At 38.7% G+C, this 19,246-nt stretch overlaps 1 protein-coding gene across 3 annotated transcripts in view; it reads right to left on the bottom strand.

Moving 5' to 3' along the window:
* Nucleotides 1–17,276, bottom strand: part of LOC127415933 (mitogen-activated protein kinase kinase kinase 7-like) — a 30,105-nt gene extending 12,829 nt beyond the window's left edge. The window contains exons 1-12 of one of the 3 annotated variants that reach the window (XM_051654951.1): nt 16,544–17,276; nt 16,042–16,152; nt 14,749–14,814; nt 14,497–14,542; nt 11,433–11,571; nt 7,696–7,820; nt 5,774–5,902; nt 3,281–3,411; nt 3,089–3,170; nt 1,645–1,751; nt 1,411–1,561; nt 613–693 (exon numbers count right to left, since the gene is read on the bottom strand). In XM_051654951.1, coding sequence (XP_051510911.1) covers nt 613–693; nt 1,411–1,561; nt 1,645–1,751; nt 3,089–3,170; nt 3,281–3,411; nt 5,774–5,902; nt 7,696–7,820; nt 11,433–11,571; nt 14,497–14,542; nt 14,749–14,814; nt 16,042–16,152; nt 16,544–16,630 — 1,255 coding nt within the window. In that variant the 5' untranslated portion in view covers nt 16,631–17,276. The remainder of the gene's footprint in view (nt 1–612; nt 694–1,410; nt 1,562–1,644; nt 1,752–3,088; nt 3,171–3,280; nt 3,412–5,773; nt 5,903–7,695; nt 7,821–11,432; nt 11,572–14,496; nt 14,543–14,748; nt 14,815–16,041; nt 16,153–16,543) is intronic. The other 2 variants (XM_051654952.1, XM_051654953.1) reach the window with 2 other exon arrangements.
* Between the last annotated feature and the right edge of the window lie 1,970 nt (nt 17,277–19,246).

Here is a 19,246-nt window from a genome sequence, read left to right as displayed (position 1 = left end):
TGAGAGAGAGAGAAGAAATTGGAATTGGTGTTACTCCAGTATGATTATCCTCCATCAAATCTGACAAGCAAAACAATTTAAACTAGCTGGAACTGAGGTAGAAATAATTGAGAGCGAGAAAAAAAAAAGTGAACTGGTCTATTAAGGTTTCAAAAATTTGATGGCATGAATACAGTGAATCAAACACTGATCTGCCAAATGAACTAGAGTTATTACGGCAGTATCACCAATGAATGTGGCTAAATGAGGTTAAATGGATAGTTCACCCTAAAATGAAAAATTTGTCATCATTTAAACACCCTCACATGTTGTTCCAAACCTGTACGACTTTCGTTGGTCACCTATATGACAAATCATTTTCGGGCGAACTCTCCCTTTAATAGAGCATCAGCACAATTTGCATGTGCCAAACACAAACGTATGGGTTTATGGAAAATGTTTAGATGAGGACCATACATTTTGGTTCTTGAACCTTTTTCTACTCTCAGAATGCTGTTGCCAGTCAGGGGTTTCATGACATCCTGGAGTAACAGCCAATGTGGGCTCATGCGTCACAGTGACGCCCTGCTCTGATTAGGAGCTGTTTGCTGGGAGCACCTGGACTCCCGGTACCTGTGACGATGATCTTGGGAATGTCCAGAATGGTGCCGTGTGATGCCGTTTTACGGTGGCCTCGCTTATATTGTGGATGTGCTGCAAAAACACACATACAGACACGCGCATGTAGCGACGAACACAGGCATGCAGACTATGTATGCACTGAGACAGAGAGAGACTGTGGCAGACATTGAGACAGAGAGAGAGTGTGGCAGACATCAACTAGGTTAGGTGAGTCTCTCTGTTCCTGCATTAGCACATACATGCAACACACATTCAAACAAACATGTACATCCAGCACATACAGTACATCCATGCAGGGGGAGGCAGGAAGCCTGTTGCAACTAGAGACTGATTTAGCAATGCTGCAGAAGGACAGATCATGGAGATGACATGCTTTCAGCTTATATGAACAGAGTCCATTAGCTCTTTGTGTATGATGTATGTTTGAGTGCACTGGCTGAAGTCAGTGGTACACTGCATACTAGTGTACACACATTTTAGCCAGTGCAAGTCCAAAGAAATTAGGTCAATTGGGGGGGGGGGGTGGGGGTTAATAAGTCAACCTGAGGATTTTAAACAAATTGATGAAAGAAAAAGAAAATTGTGTTTATAAATATATTACTGTTTTGGTCTCTACTGGAAAAAAAATAATTCAATGTTAAACAAGTTTGACTTTTGTTGATGTATGAAATGAAAATGGTTACTAGTAGTTTATCAAAAACAAGCTTTTTTTCTCAATTTAAGTAATTTGTAATGGAATTCTGGGTAGGTATGATACTTCACATCAAGCGTTGAGTAAACAAGCGTTACCTGCGGGAGCAAAGGGCAATCTGTGGTCCAGTTCTGAGAGATCGGCACTCATTCGTTTGCTGTCGGAGGACGGCAGAAAATGTGGTCTACCAGAAAGACTCTCAACACTGCCCCCTCTGGAGAGAGGGAGACCAGGCCTTAGAGGGTCACCCTGAAACACACACAGATCAGGATCGACTGAGGTTTCTGAAAGGACACTATTTTTAGGGGTTATGTAAACTGTTGATGTGCTACCTTTGGTTTGTATGGAAATTTTATGGTGTCATTGCTGCCAGGTGAGTTGGAGTGCTCCATGTTGATGTCATTCTTGTTGCTGGTACATGTGTAGTCTACAAATGAGCCTGAATTAGAGGGCAATTTCAAACTTGAAGTACAACTTCAGTATATTTCCAAACATCATTTCCATAACATTTCCATCCAAGCTGGATGATTACATAATTGGAATTCATTAAATAATACAATTACTTAAATTATATATTTTTTACATGGGATATATGTGCTATCCTTAAGTGATTTTAAATCTGACTTTTAAGTATCTTTCAATTTCTTATAATTTCCATTTAAAGTACTTTGAATTACCACAGTGTATGAAATGTGCTATATAAATAAACATGCCATACTTCACCTATTTTCAATGTTTTAACAATGATGTAAAAAATTCCAAACTTAACAAAAACTTCCAAACTTATCCAAAACATTACCATCACACAATCTGGCAGAATTCATTTATTAAAGCATCTGATCTTGGTTTATCTATCTGTTTCAGGAATTTGTCCACTAATTACCTTCCCTACTCATATTCCCACACATACACTCACCGGCCACTTCATTATGTACACCTCTACATCTACTTATTCATGCGATTATCTAATCAGCCAATCGTGTGGCAGCAGTGTAATGTATAAAATCATGCATATATGGGTCAGGAGCTTCAGTTAATGTGCGAAATTTATTGTTTTTTGTTTTTCGCACCATTCTCTATACACTCTAGAGACTGTTGCACGTGAAAATCCCAGGAGATCAGCAGTTACAGAAATACTCAAACCAGCCCATCTGGCAGCAACAATCATGCCACGGTTGAAATCACTGAGATCAAATTTTTTTCCCCATTCTGATGGTTGATGTGAACATTAACTGAAGCTCCTGACCCATATCTGCATGATTTTATACATTATACTGCTGCCACACGATTGGCTGATTAGATAATCGCATGAATAATTAGTAATAAAATGGCCGGTGAGTATGTAGCACATACAGTATATGAATGATTTCATTCATCCAAATTCAACAACATTACCATAATACTGTCTAGTAGAATTTAATTAAATGCATCTGGCAACTTGGTTGTTCCATTTATTGCCATTTTAATACATTTCTTGAGATTTTATTGCTTCTTCAAGATGATTCAACATTTGTCTAATGGTGGGAACATAACCTGGCATTTAAACCTCTTCGTGCACTGTGACATCAGAAGACTTGTTAGTCGCTGTGCGAGATCTTCATTCACATCATCAGAGAAGTAACATTCATAAAGATTGTGATTCATTCATGATCCAGATGCTTTTGACAAATTCTACAATTAATGAAAACCTTAATAGCTGCACTTAAAATAAATAGCAGTCACATTTTGTCATTAGCAAGTAATTTTCATTTCAAGGTCTACTTTGTTATTCTTTACCTGTGCTGGTGGCAGAGTTACTCTGGCCTTCATCTGAATACTGGTAAGGGTACTGAAGAGGCTCTTCTGATCCTGGGAAATACTGGAGGTGGGAGAGATCAGAATGAAGAGGCCGAAAAAGATGTTAAAAATCTTGCTGACAGCCAGGAACACAGTGTATTTGGGATGAGTTGCCAGACAGTGTTGTGCTACCTTCATGAGGTGGGTCATGATCTTCACTATCTCCTCCATTGAAGGCCGCTGTGATGGGTCTTTGGACCAACAACGAGTCATCAGACTCTCTATGGGCTTCGGTAGGTTTTTAATAAGAGGTGGACGAGTGCCTGTAGAAAGACAGATGACCATAAATATTATCATAAAGTGTTATCATTAAAACACTATCATCCACAATGGTCTTCTTTTATCTAGTATAGGGGTTTACATTGACAATAATTATAATATGATTATTTATAGCACAACCTCGGATGGAACACATATTCTGTACCACGTGATGACGTTGTGCATAATCATGATATAGATGTTACTTGAAAATTTGTACCAGGAGACATTTCTACTAGGGATGCACTGATGTATCGGGTGCTGACATTTATCGGCCAGTTATTGACCAAATTAAAAGCATCGGCATATAAGCATGAAAATGCTGATATGAAAAACCGATGGTTTATTTGTAATTAATTAGCAACACAATTTTTGTAAAAACTCTGTGAATTTGAATGCACAATCCAAAAATAATAATAGGCACAATATTTAGAACTCCTAAGAACATGTAATATTTAATTTGTATTCTTTCTTGTTCTCACGTTAATGTGAAAAACTGTAATAAACGGATGTGACAGTAAAAGCGGCACTTAGCTACAGGCTGCATAATGAGGGAAACCATCCAAAACGCTTTGAAACCAGCAGACTTTTGACTTCTGAGACATCTGTATAATATCCATTAATGCTGCAAGACTGATTGAATTAAGATTGAAACTGCAATATTGCCATGAGCGAATACTAAACCTTAAAAGGCTGCGTTTCAAAATACATTCACATTCAGCACTTCAGTCAGCAATGTGCGAGCAAGCAGCACCCTCTAGCAGTCTGGACGGTATTCTCCATTATACCGATATAATACAGAATTTAAAAGGGGTTTTGTTTCTTTGGTTAAATCTTTATTTTTCCACGAGGTGATTGACATTTCCGTGAAATTGCCCAACATATGCATAGTATTAATTTGTAATATATCACATACAGTACATATTTATAAAATGTGAGTTCTGTTATTTTAAACAGCAAAAACAGAATTGCAAAAATGTTTCAGAAGTACAACATAACCTTTTTTTTTCTTCTTATCAATCATCATGTTATCATATTTAGTTATTTTTGTTTCTTTTTAAATGTTTATAGTTTTTTTTTTCACCTTTCATTGTTGGCTCTCTTTAAAATTTTGGCCTGTTATGTGTTCAACAGATCCAATCTGTGTTCAATGGTATTTATTTATTGCTAAAATTTAAATGTGCTATATGTAATATTTTTACATTTACACATTTGGCAGACGCTTTTATCCAAAGCGACTTACAGTACACTTATTACAAAGACAATCCCCCCAGAGCAACCTTGAGTTAAGTGCCTTGCTCAAGGACACAATGGTGGTGGCTGCGGGGATCAAACCAGTTCTGCGCTTTAGCCCACTACGCCACCACCACTCCACTTTTTACTGTACTAAATCATAAAATGACCATAATATGTCATTAGAGAATTAGGAAACATGCTAAGTTGAAATACTGGCTTCTCAGATAACAATGCAACTTTGAAGTTTCCATTCCGGGCCGGAATTTCTGTTTATGTTTTGGCCTGTGTGATCCCGCCCACTGCCCACTCACCAACAGTATTTCGACACTGCCGGGTTGCCAGATTTGAACAAGTTTGCAGGCAAACAACACTGCGTGCTGCAGCCATGGAAGCTAGCAAATGAACTGGATCAGAGATAACAGATTCCACCCAACCTAAAAAGCCTTGCCATCCGTCCAAAAACCACCATGACCAGAGGTGTAGTAAAACAAGAATAAATACTGGAGAAGCCTTTGGAAGATGGAGACTGCCTAAAGCCCAGAAATCCTTTAAAACGGATGCTGAGTTGGCTAATTTGCATGTCAACTTTCTGGCAACCCGCATGAGCTTCAAGTCTGGGGCGGGGCAGACAACTCTCCAATATTTTACATTTGGACTGCAGTACCCATTTCAAACGCGTGTTGTCAATCTTACACAAAGCAACTTTAAAAAAGCTTTGTACCTCTTTGTACATTTTTAAAGCATAATCCTTCAGTAAAACTGTAATCTGATGACAAAATAAGGAGAGTGGAAAATATCAGTATAGGCCTACAGTTTTTTGTTAAAATCGGACAAAAATTTCACATCGGTGCATCCCTACTTTCTACCCTTTGCACGACCTGCTTATTCCAACTCTGACCCAGTTTGAAAACAGCTGATCTAGATCATTATGAAAAGGCTGGCAGGATTTAGTTAAAATTACAGAATATTAAGCAAAACTGGAAAACCATTTGAAGCAAAAATAATTTTCAATATGATTGCTGAGCCAATAACTTCACAAACGCTGGAGCTGCAAACATGTAGACAATAATCTCAGCAGATTCTTGCCATGACTTTCAGATGAGGGAACAAGTAACCATACACAAAACTCACCACGGTGCACAGCCCACATGATACGGAAAGCCGGGCCACCGATTTCATCGAAGGGCTTCCGGCGAGTGATCACCTCCCAGAGAATAATACCCCAACTGAACACGTCACACTTCTCACTGTAGTTACTGCCTGCAACACAGACACATATTGAGAGGCATTAGACAGTGAGAACAGAGAAGCTGAAAGAAAAACCATGCATCTTTATCCTTTAACAGTCTTTGCAAGAAATACTACAGGGAAATTTTATTTTTCTAAAAAAAGAATGTTGTTTTCTGTTTTGTCTGTAGTGAATGGCACACAATAAGCAGCTATAGCTTCTTAAATGTTTATCATAGCACAATGTGTGTCTGAATTGCAATATTTAACCTGAAAGGATTAATATTTGCATCTGAAAGGCAAATCTTTCTTTTCTGCTTTCTTTTTCGATTTTGTAATAAATCGTTTGAAGTGATTAGGGACATCTGACATCTGAAGCAGTACTGATACATCATGGTAAAGAAATGTGCATCAGAGATTTGTAATTCTTGCATTGATATCCATATGTGTTAAAATAAAGCATCTATAACGGTCATGTCCGTAACACATAATTATGGTTGTTTAAAGTAAAGAGATGACATTGACATGAGTTAACTTTGTACAGAAAGTTTAAATTTATGTTTGAATAATGTTTGTGAGATATAAATATAACCTTTGAAATGTCATGGATGTTACAGAATTTATCACAGTAACATAAGACAACACAACACAGTAAGACAATGAAAGTGCAAATATTTCTCAAACATCATATATATGAAAAAATGCTTTTGGATGACAAAGTGAAAATATTTTGATTCGTCTTTTGAAATCATGAAATATGGCTGGTTGCAAAATGCTGTTTTAGTATTGGTGCACATTTCATGTGTGGTGGATAAAAAATGCAATTTTCTTTCCATTCCATCTCTTTCATTCTGAGTACATGAGTTGTAAAATATAAAAGACAGACCTAAATGAACTATTTAAAAAAGGGCTTATAGTAAACAAATTATTTTTCCACGGCATGGTTGACATTTGCATGGAATTGAGTAAATATAATATATTAGAGGTAAAAATGGTACCACAAGAAGAACGAAAGCTATTTCCCATAAGCGCATTTTCCACCGTCCAGGGTGGGGAAGCCTTTATCTTGTCAGCCCTTTTGAACAGACGAGCTAATTACCTCTATTGCTGCCCTAGAGAGCCTTAATTGCTGCTCTTATTATTCTTAAATTAGAGCGGCTCACGCTAGTATGTCTTTACACTGCCTCACTCTGGTCTTCTGATAATACTGCTGTCAGTACAGCAAATGAGGAGTGCTGTGTCTCCTCTGCTGGCAGTGCTAGTGGTATAATGTCATGAGAATTCTGCTCCTCCCCAAACAAACAAAATAACAACCTTCTCCTAACTGATATTCCCTCCAAACCCCTGACAGCTGAGTGCCCCTGAACATGTTTGGTAAAATTTAAACCCATTACGGGTTGATTGCGAATTCAACTTCAAATTCAAATTTCACTTACTCTGGTTTTAGGGAAATATTTATATAAGCAATAGTGAAGACTGAAGTGGCCTAAGAGAAGCAAATTAATGAGAGAGGAAAATGTGAAGTCGTGTGAACTGTGGAGAGTGCATCAGTTTTGACCCCAAAGTCATCTGGGACAGATTCGTCCATAAACCAATCAGGGTTTCCACATCTTTTGACCAATGAATTTCCATAACCATTCTAGTTTTTTGTGATTACTGGATAAGATTTAAAAAAACTAAGTCCTCAAAAAGAGCAATTTCTAGGCTGTGAAATATTTTAGAGCTGAGCAATAGAAAAATAAAATTTTCTGTATATTTCCATTACTTTTTATGGATATAATGATTTTGGGCTGCTTTAGAACTCCTTGCAATTTCTAGAATTTTACCTTCGAACACCTCTGGGGCCATCCAGGCTGCACTTCCCTTGTTATTAGTCATGTGTGTCTGAATGTCACACGCAGTCCCAAAGTCACAGATCTTCAGTACAGTACCTCCAGCAACCAGGAGCAGACTAGGAGAAAAATACATAATGGGATCAAGTAAAAAACAAACAAACAAAAAGATATTCCCAAGAGGAAGGAAAACACGTAGTAAGCCTATAGACTGGACATTTAGGCATCTTGTGTATTAGTTGTGAAACAGCTGTGTCAGATTACGCTCCGTTATACCTAATTTTGGGCATAATTGGCAACAATTTTTGTGACTATTAGTAAATAGACTTGTGTGCCTAGCCAGCTACATGTTAACATAAGAATTTATACAAAGCGACTTACAAATGAGGAACATAACAAGTCCCTCGTGTATTTCAGCTGTAAAAATTTTTAAATTGTTGTTTTTACAGACGTTTCAGGGTTTATGGTGTTACGTCGTCATAGCAACAAAGTTGTAAAACTGGATATAAAGGTTTGTAAGTGATTTTATCACACTAAAAATCATGTTAACACACATATTGTTTAAGTCTTGAGGCTATACAATTCAAACAGTGAGTATTTTAACGTTTACAGATTTGCCCCTTTCTCTTCCATTGTAAGTGCCTCACTGGAACCCAGATTTTTGCCTTTTTTAAAGAAAAGGAAGAATGAGTCTTAATACATTTTGTGGTAATCAACATTATTCCACAGATGCTGTCGATTAAGCTTAACTTGTATTAAACAGGGAATATTCCTTTAAGTGCTCACAAAGGAGATGCATTTTCAGCCTTTTCCTGAATGTTGAGATGGTATCAGCAGATCGTTGTGGAAGTTGGAAGTTCATTTCACCACAGAGGAACAGAGAAAGTGAATGATCGTGAAATGGACGTTGTGCCTCATTGTGATGGGACCACCAGGCGCCGCTCATTTATTGACCGCAGAGAGTGACTAGGGACATAGACCTGGAGGAGTGAGTTGAATAGTGTGCAGTTCCATTGGCTGTCATAAATGCCTGAGTCAAAGCCTTGAATTCGATGCAGGCAGCTACTGGTTGCCAATGGAGTGATATCAAGAGGGGGATAAGGTGAGCCCTATTTGGTTAATTGTTGACTAGATGCACTGCTGCGTTCTGAACCATCTGAAGCAGCTTAATCACACTAGCTGTGAGGCTGGCCAACAGAGTGTTGCAGTAGTCAAGTCTTTAAATGACTAGAGCTTGATCCAGGAGCTGCGCAGTATATTCAGAGCCTGCATGAAGTGATGCAGTAAGCAATGAGACACTCATTTAAGAGATTAAGTGAGTCTCTCATGCAGGTCAAATGAATGTATGAAAGAAGCTATTTTCAAAGCTGCCACCTACAAAGAGCATCTCAAACCAGTTTCTTATAAAGTAGGCCCAAACAGAATCTGCTCTTACATGCTTTCTGTGCTGATTGTGTGGGTACATCTGTGGAATGGATTTAAATAGGCTAAAATGGCTAAACCTGAGCAGAGTAATACACTACTTGTGACAGCTTAAAAACAGTATCAAGGAGGCCTGGGTAGCTCAGTGAGCAAAGATACTGACTACCACCCCTGGAGTCAAGAGTTTGAATCCAGGGTGTGCTGAGTGACTCCAGCCAGGCTTCCTAAGCAACTAATTGCCTGGTTGCTAGGGTGGGTAGAGTCACGTGGGGTTACCTTCTTCGTGGTCGCAATATGGTGGTTCTCGCTCTCTGTGGGGCGCATGGCGAGTTGTGCGTGGACGCCAAGGTGAATAGCATAAGCCTCCACACGTGCTAAGTCTCCGCAATAACACTCTCAGCAAGCCACGTGATAAGATGCACGTGCTGACTGTCTCAGAAGCAGAGGAAACTGAGATTCGTCCTCCGCCGCCCGGATTGAGGAGAGTAACTGCGCCACCACGAGGAAGTAGAGAGCATTGTGAATTGGGCATGCCAAACTGGTGAGAAAAAGGGGTGGAAAAAAAAATTTAAAATATCTAATAAGCAGACATGAAATGGTCTGGGTGGGGTATGTGTAAAATTGTGTGATTGACAGGCATTAGAATTCTGTTGAAATGTGCAGAGCTTGCTTTCGGCAGAATCTTGAGGGTGCAGATTCTGTGCAGGCCTACTTTTGAGGTTTCATTTTGACTAAACAGCAAATCAGTTCATTAGATTTCAACACCACATATTTAGATTTTGAGACTACATATTTGTAAAGCATGAGGAACACAAAATAATTGACTAGCAATATTTTGAGCAGAAATAAAGGTATACTGAAGGCAATGAACAACCTACCCACCAGTTGTGCTTTAGTGTGATTAAACACAGTCTAGGCACTTGTGATCAGTTCATAAGGGTTAGATGCCAGCTTTAGTGAGCTGTGTAATATTTCAAATGCTAGTTATAACCCAGTTCTTCCCAAGAACTTCATTGTAGGTGTCTGGGAGAGAAGCCAGCTGGTCATTTCCATGGTGTGCTGCCAGGGTCCTTTACAAACAGAGCCTCATAAATAACCAGCCCTGGCCTGGACAACGCTGTGTGCTGCCATGATGTAGTGAAAGACTCCAGAACATAGACCCTCTGAGACCTGAACTGGACCTTATTTATCATCGATGGCCATCCATAACAGTCCAGCTACTGGACTGTCATCAGCACTCAGAAAACAGCACAGGTAAAGTAAAAACAAGTCCATTACAGAGGTATAACAAACAACAAAACTTGTATTAACCCTTTACATTAGGCTAAAAAAAGAAAATGTTGAGCCATGGTGAAAATGTTGTTACACTTTAGTACTAAAGTTCAAATTTTTATTTGAATTTGAACTAGGTTTAATTTTAAGAAGAAAAAAAAGCATTTGCGATGCCCATATTTTTGGCCTCAGAAACATATCAAAGTGCAGTAGCACTCATTTGCACAGGGTCTTAAATGTTTTGGATCACAACCACTTACATCTTAAATCCAAGCTTATTTATAGGAGTTACTTTTCTGACCACCAATGATTTTCATGCTTCATAAAAGCACCTACCCTAACTAAACCACACATTTTAATATAGCCTGAACCTGAATGCGAAAAATGAAAAACCCCACACAGAAAGAACCGCCAAAACTCTGCTGCAGATGGACTGATGACAGTAGATATCTTTGAACAGGAAGAACTAATAGGACATATGACTAATTGAAGCAAAAACAAAAAAGCTTGTTAAAGTTACCAGCAAATGCTATTGGATTAGGGTTGAGAAGAGGGAAGACATGAGGACTGTAGGGAATTCTCAGTGAATGAGAGCATGACGTGGGTGAGAAAAGGTGTGTATATGACCCTGTTTACACCTGGTATTAAGATGCGTCTTGGGTGATCAGATCACATGTGGACAGGCAAGACAAATCGCTATTTACACCTGGTCGCTTGAATGCATCTCGTGTGACCAATTGTGTTTGAAAACTCAAGGGGAGGGTCTCTGATTTCATGATGACATACATAAAATCACTCACATGTGCTTTTGACTACCTTCGTATGTGTTTTTTGTGAACTGATCTCAAAATGTTTCGGACCCCGTTTACACCTGTATTTACCACTGACTGCATGTGATTGGATCACCCATGACACATCTTAATACCAGGTGTAAACGGGTTCTGTGTACGTGTGTGTGCAGGTGTGTGAGGAAGGCTGAAAAAGTAAAAAGGACAGTGTGATGACATGACAGAGAGAGAAAAGATGGAGGTGCATACTTGGGAGGTTTGAGGTCCCTGTGAATGAGAGCCTTTGGTTTCATGCCGTGGAGATAGGAGACCCCTTGAGAACACTGCAGGCACCAGCTCATGGCGTGAGATGCAGTGTAGTAAGGGAGGGGCTCTGCGCCGTGCAAAACTGTCAAATACAGAATACAGTAATAAACACAACCACATGTACATGCTAAAACACATTCTCTCACTTGTGTCATGCTTGGGTGAACTTAAAAACCACAACGCAAATGCTAATTCAGGAATAGCTTGTGCGCTTGGACACTAAAAGCAATTTCAGCATGACTAGTTTTAAACCAACTATAAAAAAAAAATATAAAAAAAATCAAAGAACAAAAAAAGTCACAAAAATCACAAAATATTGCATATATATATATATATATACACACACACACACACACACACACAGTGCATCCGGAAAGTATTCACAGCGCTTCACTTTTTCCACATTTTGTTATGTTACAGCCTTATTCCAAAATGGATTATATTCATTATTTTCCTCAAAATTCTTAATGACAACATGAAAGAAGTTTGTTTGAAATATTTGCAAATTTATTAAAAATAAATAATGAAAAAAATCACATGTACATAAGTATTCACAGCCTTTGCTCAATACTTTGTTGAAGCACCTTTGGCACCAATTACAGCCTCAAGTCTTTTTGAGTATGATGCTACAAGCTTGGCACACCTATTTTTGGGCAGTTTCTCCCATTCTTCTTTGCAGGACCTCTCAAGCTCCATCAGGTTGGATGGGGAGCGTCGGTGCACAGCCATTTTCAGATCTCTCCAGAGATGTTCAATCGGGTTCAAGTCTGGGCTCTGGCTGGGCCACTCAAAGACATTCTCAGAGTTGTCCCATAGCCACTCCTTTGTTATCTTGGCTGTGTGCTTAGGGTCGTTGTCCTGTTGGAAGATGAACCTTCGCCCCAGTCTGAGGTCCAGAGCACTCTGGAGCTGGTTTTCATTAAGGATGTCTCTGTACATTGCTGCATTCATCTTTCCCTCGATCCTGACTAGTCTCCCAGTTCCTGCCGCTGAAAAACATCCCCACAGTATGATGCTGCCACCACCATGCTTCACTCTAGGGATGGTATTGGCCAGGTGATGAGCGGTGCCTGGTTTCCTCCAGGCATGACGCTTGCCATTCAGGCCAAAGAGTTCAATCTTTGTTTCTCATGGTCTGAGAGTCCTTCAGGTGCCTTTTGGCAAACTCCAGGTGGGCTGTCATGTGCCTTTTACTGAGGAGTGGCTTCCGTCTGGCCACTCCACCATACAGGCCTGATTGGTGGAGTGCTGCAGAGATGGTTGTTCTTCTGGAAGGTTCTCCTCTCTCCACAGAGAAATGCTGGAGCTCTGTCAGAGTGACCATCGGGTTCTTGGTCACCTCCCTGACTAAGGCCCTTCTCCCCTGATCGCTCAGTTTGGCCGGGCGGCCAACTCTAGGAAGAGTCCTGGTGGTTCCAAACTTCTTCCATTTATGGATGATGGAGGCCACTGTGCTCATTGGGACCTTCAATGCTGCAGAAAGTTTTCTGTACCCCTCCCCAGATCTGTGCCTCGATGCAATCCTGTCTCGGAGGTCTACAGACAATTCCTTAGACTTCATGGCTTGGTTTGTGATCTGACATGCACTGTTAACTGTGGGACCTTATATAGACAGGTGTGTGCCTTTCCAAATCATGTCCAATTAACTGAATTTACCACAGGTGGACTCCAATCAAGTTGTAGAAACATCTAAGGATGATCAGTGGAAACAGGATGCGCCTGAGCTCAAGTTTGAGTGTCATGGCAAAGGCTGTGAATACTTATGTACATGTGATTTTTTTTTTGTTTTTTATTTTTAATAAATTTGCAAAGATTTCAAACAAACTTCATTCACGTTGTCATTATGGGGTATCGTTTGTAGAATTTTGAGGAAAATAATGAATTTAATCCATTTTGGAATAAGACTGTAACATAACAAAATGTGGAAAAAGTGAAGCGCTGTGAATAATTTCCGGATGCACTGTATATACATTATATATATATATATATATAAAACATTCTATGAGTGCAGGGTATTTCCTGCATTGAACATTTTTCGGCAGCCACCGAAGCGAAATTTCGGGCCGCCTAAGAAAATTTTATGATATTCATGTTGCTTTTGGTGCTTCATAAGCACTAAATAAGCTTCTCATGTTGTACGTGGTGTGCACAGGGTGACTGAAGACTGGTATCGCATGCCTGTCATGCGATCCACCGAGAATTTCTTTATAAATTAAGAAGAAAGTCATGTGTTATATTGTAATGTTTCCTGTTCTAATGATGTTTGATATTAGGAAACAAACTGGCCTGGCTTCAGATATTACTAGAATCACAATGATTCCAAAATCAGTCTGATAACAGAAAAGCAATATCTGTTATTGAGAAGGAAACAAACATATTTACTACAGAAGCACGGTCCCAAATCAGTAAAGTGGTTTGCTCATGAATATTATAACGAGCCCTATAGAAATAAGGTGTTAAGTTTGTTTGATTTCCCACAGCACAATGAAGTACAAAAAACAATCATGAAATGCAACAACATATATTATATATGAATTGCAATAATGTAAAAAAATAAATAAAAAAAAAATCATAAAAGGAGGAGAGAATGGCACACTGCTATAATGCTCCCATGTAGTTTAATAGAAGAAAAAAAGAAAAAAAATGTTTTAAACTGCATCGTGATGAATGTGTACATCAGCCACCACCAAAGAGCATTTTTGACCCAGGAAAAACCCTGGAGTGTGCACCAATACTGAAAGTGTTTTTTTTTTCTCGGTCATTGTCATTTTATGACTACATGTCTTGCTAGCAGGGCAGTTGAAGGCATTTCAAACTCAATGTTTGTAACCATGATGTCAGTCTATTTCTACAAACGCCTGAAAGATGTCACATTTATATTAACAAAGCTCTTTCTGCTGTTGATTTGATATTTACTCCATTTCTAGCTGAGCAAATACCAAAAATTCAGTTCACATTTTCAAATTCTCTATAAATGTTCTATGATAACAAGTAACTTACAACTCACCATTATACAATGACCCCCCTTCTGCATATTCCATCACCAGACATACCTGCAGAAAGATTTCCAGTAAAAGATCATTAACCTTTCATATGGCTGGATCTTTGCAAACATTTTTATGGCCCAAGAGAAAAACACATAGAGAACAATGAATTTACATATCAATTTTCAAATAGATAAAAACTTGAATGAACAGATCTCTTCATTGAACCATGCTGTAACCCACATGAAGAAATGCAGCATGGTGCAAAAACTTACAGGATTACTGCAGGAGCCGTACAGCTTCACAATGTTTGGATGATTTACACGAGACAGCTGTCGAAGCTGGAACATAAAGAATGGGAAACATTGTCTATGAAACTTTGAAACTTAAATTTCTTAGCCGTATGGCCGAAATTACGATACACAACTACATGAAAAGCTTATTCACTGTGTACACACATGCTAGTAGGGTTGGGAACTGAGAATCTGTTCTTGTTCAGAACTGGTTCCATTCTTTAAAAAAATACCGGAATCGTATGATCTTTGTGAATTACGGTTCCGTTAACGGTTCTCCAGCGTGCAATTTTCCACCAATGTGGCTGGAACACAGTCCTCAAATACTCTGACAGCGTTTCCAGCAGCACATCTCTGCATCAGCGCTGCCCTTTACTGACTGTACAGCATAAACACACAGAGCCCTACCAGTGTATTTAATTCCCAATTGAATGAGTCTCGAGCCAGTTCTTTTTACAGCGTGAAACATATGCGCTTCCGGTACAGTTCGATTCCCGAAATAATCATTCAAAGGAGCTGGTTCTTTTGAATCAACAACACAAAACATACAGCCCTTCCAGTATACAATTAATCTTATACTGATGTGCAAGTTATGAATGTCCAACTCAAAATTAAATAAGAACTGTTGAAGTCTCACAAGCCTGAATTACAACATTAGGCTACAAAACACAGTCGAAACTGTCTCTACAACTTTTACTGTTTATTTAATGATGACCTGTGTCTCTATTAAATCAAGCAGGGCAGTTACTGACTGGTTGTTCATATGACAATGTATAATTAAAGATACACAAATTTTGTAGTAATAAGTGGAATTTTATAAAATAATAAATTAATTAATGAAATATGCCATCATATTTCGTGTTGGTTTCTATTAAGGATCTATTATTGGATTGTAATTATGTCTCTAAAAAGTCTGCAAACACACCTTTTACAAGAACTGTATTAAATTTATTTCTGATTTGTTTTATCTGCTCTGAAATTATCTCATCATTTGGTAACAGACAGCAGAGGGTAGTAAAAGCAGTAAGAACTGCATTTCTCATTTCTAAATAATTCATAAAAAAAATAAAAATAAAAATAAAAAATACTAAAAGAATTACTGGAATCGTTCCTGGAACAGTTAAGGAACCAGAATCATTAAGAGGAATCGGATTCGGAACCAGAATCGTCAAATTCCTTACGATTCCTAACCCTACATGCTAGATAATGATGACTTAGAGATTTCTAGTCAAAGTCATTCATCATGTGAACAAGCGAAAGAGAATATGCCAGTACCTCCACAATGAAGGCATTTCTCTCCGATTCACTTTCTATGGTCTTGATGGCCACATCTCTACCTTTCCATTTGGCCTTGCACACAACTCCAAACGCCCCTCTGCCCACCACCTAGAAAATACACCAGAAGACAACATCATACATAATGGAACTATACAAAATACATTGAAAATACAAAAGTCGTTTAAAACAACCCATGTAAATAAGTTTCTAGGACAACAACACACAGTATAATGTCAACACATCTAGACTATGCAACAGCGCAAAAGTGTTTTAAAAAAACAACAACTCCACAAATACATATTTAACTAGAACACATTGTTTAACTATGAAAAACATGGAATTAAAAGAAATATATGGGAAAACAAAGATTAGGGTGCTGCGATACAATGTCAGGTGTCCCACTGACAGCACAGCATAAAGGGAATGTTTGCAGGACATTTCCACAGATCTGCCAACAACACGATTATTATCTTCATCATCTGTTTATCATGTCACTTACCTCTTCAACCTCAATATCACCATACTCTATCTCCTCAAACGGGTACACAGGCGGTGTTTCCAGCATATCGGCGGAGGGCATAGACATCGCTAGCCAGCTAGCATTAACACACAAATAACTGCCTATATAGTCTTAAAACACCCCAGTCTTCACAAACGAACGGTTTCTATAATATAAACGGAAGCTGAAGCACTTCTTCCCTCAACACAGACTGCATTACACAGCGGCGTATGTAAAATAAATCACTTTAAAAACTTGGGTTAGCGGCTAACAAGCTAACCTGTCAATGTAAACCGTTAGCCAGGCGGCTAATGCGCGTCAAACCCACTCAGTGTATTAGACATGCCAAACAGCGGTAATGACTGTCAGTTCAACCGGGGAGTAAGTCACAGAGTCTCTTTGAAGTGCACTTAAGAGTACTCCATCGACATAAAACCGCCGGTTGTGTGTGTTAGCGATAGGACGCCTGATGGCTCGCGGTCGACAGATCTCCCCTCCGCGCAGCTCTCACTCCACACAGTCGCTGCCGCTCCGCACATCGGCCTTTCTGTATCCCCGAAAATACAGCGATAAAACTCGTTTTACGTGTCCCAATCACCAGCACAAAACATCCGACCCATCGGATGTGGGGCAAAACTTTCAAGCTCTTGCGTCCATGGGCTAGTTTGTTTTTCTTTTTTTTCCCCCTGTAGGTTGTTTAAGCTCCAGGAAGTGTGTGCGCTCTTGTATTATGCCCCCTCTGGACCATGCCAACTAAAATGACTCCAAGACTGAACTGAGGCATGGCCTGCCAAAAGCTGTTTCATCTGATAGAAGAGGATTTTTAGTTTTGAATGGAATATTTATCTGATGGTGTATTTCTGATGAGGGAAGAAACGGATGAATTTCATTATCCTGAGTAAGTTGCAACAAAATGAATTTCAGCAAGTGGCCTTCAAAAATATAGAGTACACACCTGAACTTATTTTATCTCTCTGAAGAATGATGCTGGCTGGCTAACAGCTCTCTTGATTGTCCTTCTCCACTGGAAAAAAATAAAAATAAAATAATAATATTAAAAATAATCCGACCTAGTTATTTTTAAATGAAAGATGGAAAGACATATTTTGACATAATGTGGCTTTAATATCAGTATACTTATCTATGGCTAGGTTGTACAACTAGTTTTTTTCCCGACCTGATTAATTCTGTAGATTAATCCTGTCTACCCATTACTGGCTTGTCTGAAAATAATCATCATTTTGGATTGTAAATGACTGCAACAAAGTATCAATCGCTGTCTAACTATTTCAAACTTTGTGTCCATATTCAAATTTCCCCACAAAAAGATTGAAGCATTTCTGTCCATTACAGTTTCCTGTATCTATATGTTGCTGATTCTATAAAAATCTGTCTTAAATTCATTTTAATCCCTATGCATGTCTGTTTGTACAGTGCTGTGCCATCACCTGGGATGACATAAAACTGATCAACAAATGGAGTTTGCTGAGCAACCTGATCACATGCCCTTGGTGATCTAAAAATAAACCCACAATTTCAACCATCATTTTGTGACAGCTGAAAATGATCCCTATTTATCACTGGAAAAACACTGTTGGAAAAACATAAACAGTGTTCGTTCATATGCAAACAAGGTTGCTGAGATGAAGCGACCTTTCCGACTGTGCACTCCCCTCTCCAGGAAACAGGTGACGTAATTTCCATTGTGGGCTCCATGGACTGTGTAATGGTATTGTTCTGTATCTTATACGTATATTTAATTTAGACAGCAGTGCTGGCTGGAAATAGGGGAGAGCAGATGTCACATTTTTTACTCCGGTAATTATTTCCTACGGTAGGTTTATTTTTTAAAGTCAAATTTCTGTATAGGCACATACCTTAAAGGAATAGTTCACCCCAAAAGGAAAATTCTCTCATCATTTACTCACCCTCATGCCATCCCTGATGTGGATGACTTATTTTCTTCTGCAGAAAACAAATGAAGATTTTTAGAAGAATATATCAGCTCTGCAGGTCCATACAATGCAAGTGAATGGTGGTCAGAAATGTGAAGTTCCAAAAAGCACATAAAGGCAGCATAAAAGTAATCCATAGGACTCCAGTGGTTAAATCCAGAGGTTGCGCTAGAAAAGTCTTTATCCGCCACTCTGACGGACTGAGTTGTAAAATTTTCATCATGGTCTATTTTTATCCATCATAATTGTTTTAATTTCATAAGTAGTTAACTACATTCAGTGACGTAGCATTCATTATAATAGCATATACATGACAAAGGATAGGCTTATGTTATATTTTTTGACTCCCCAAGCGCAAGTCTGGTGAAACCAAGGAGTTCTAGGGTGAAATTTCTTCCTGTAAATCAACCACGCTTAAACAAGATTTGGAAACATGCTGGTTATGTGCGTCTTAAAAAAGGAAATAAACATCCGATCGGAAAATGTAAAAATGCACATGCATACATGCACAAGTTCACAGAACTTTTTCAATGTGCTTGATATCACATTACTGTGTCACAGATGAGAAGCACACACATCTCTGAAGCTCTAATACAGGCACTTTTCTATAATAACTCTGAATAAATAATTCTGCTATAAACGTCTGTGCTTAGATTAAATGCAAGTAATTGGCAGAAACGATGTGCCTCTTTTTTCGTGCTTTCATTTTATTACATTTTTTTTGCACATTATTATAATAACACACTAA

The sequence above is a fragment of the Myxocyprinus asiaticus genome, chromosome 25, assembly GCF_019703515.2.
Source record: "Myxocyprinus asiaticus isolate MX2 ecotype Aquarium Trade chromosome 25, UBuf_Myxa_2, whole genome shotgun sequence".
Classification (NCBI taxonomy): domain Eukaryota; kingdom Metazoa; phylum Chordata; class Actinopteri; order Cypriniformes; family Catostomidae; genus Myxocyprinus; species Myxocyprinus asiaticus.
The sequence above is the reverse complement of the archived record's forward strand: the minus strand, read 5'-3'. Positions and strand labels throughout refer to the sequence as shown.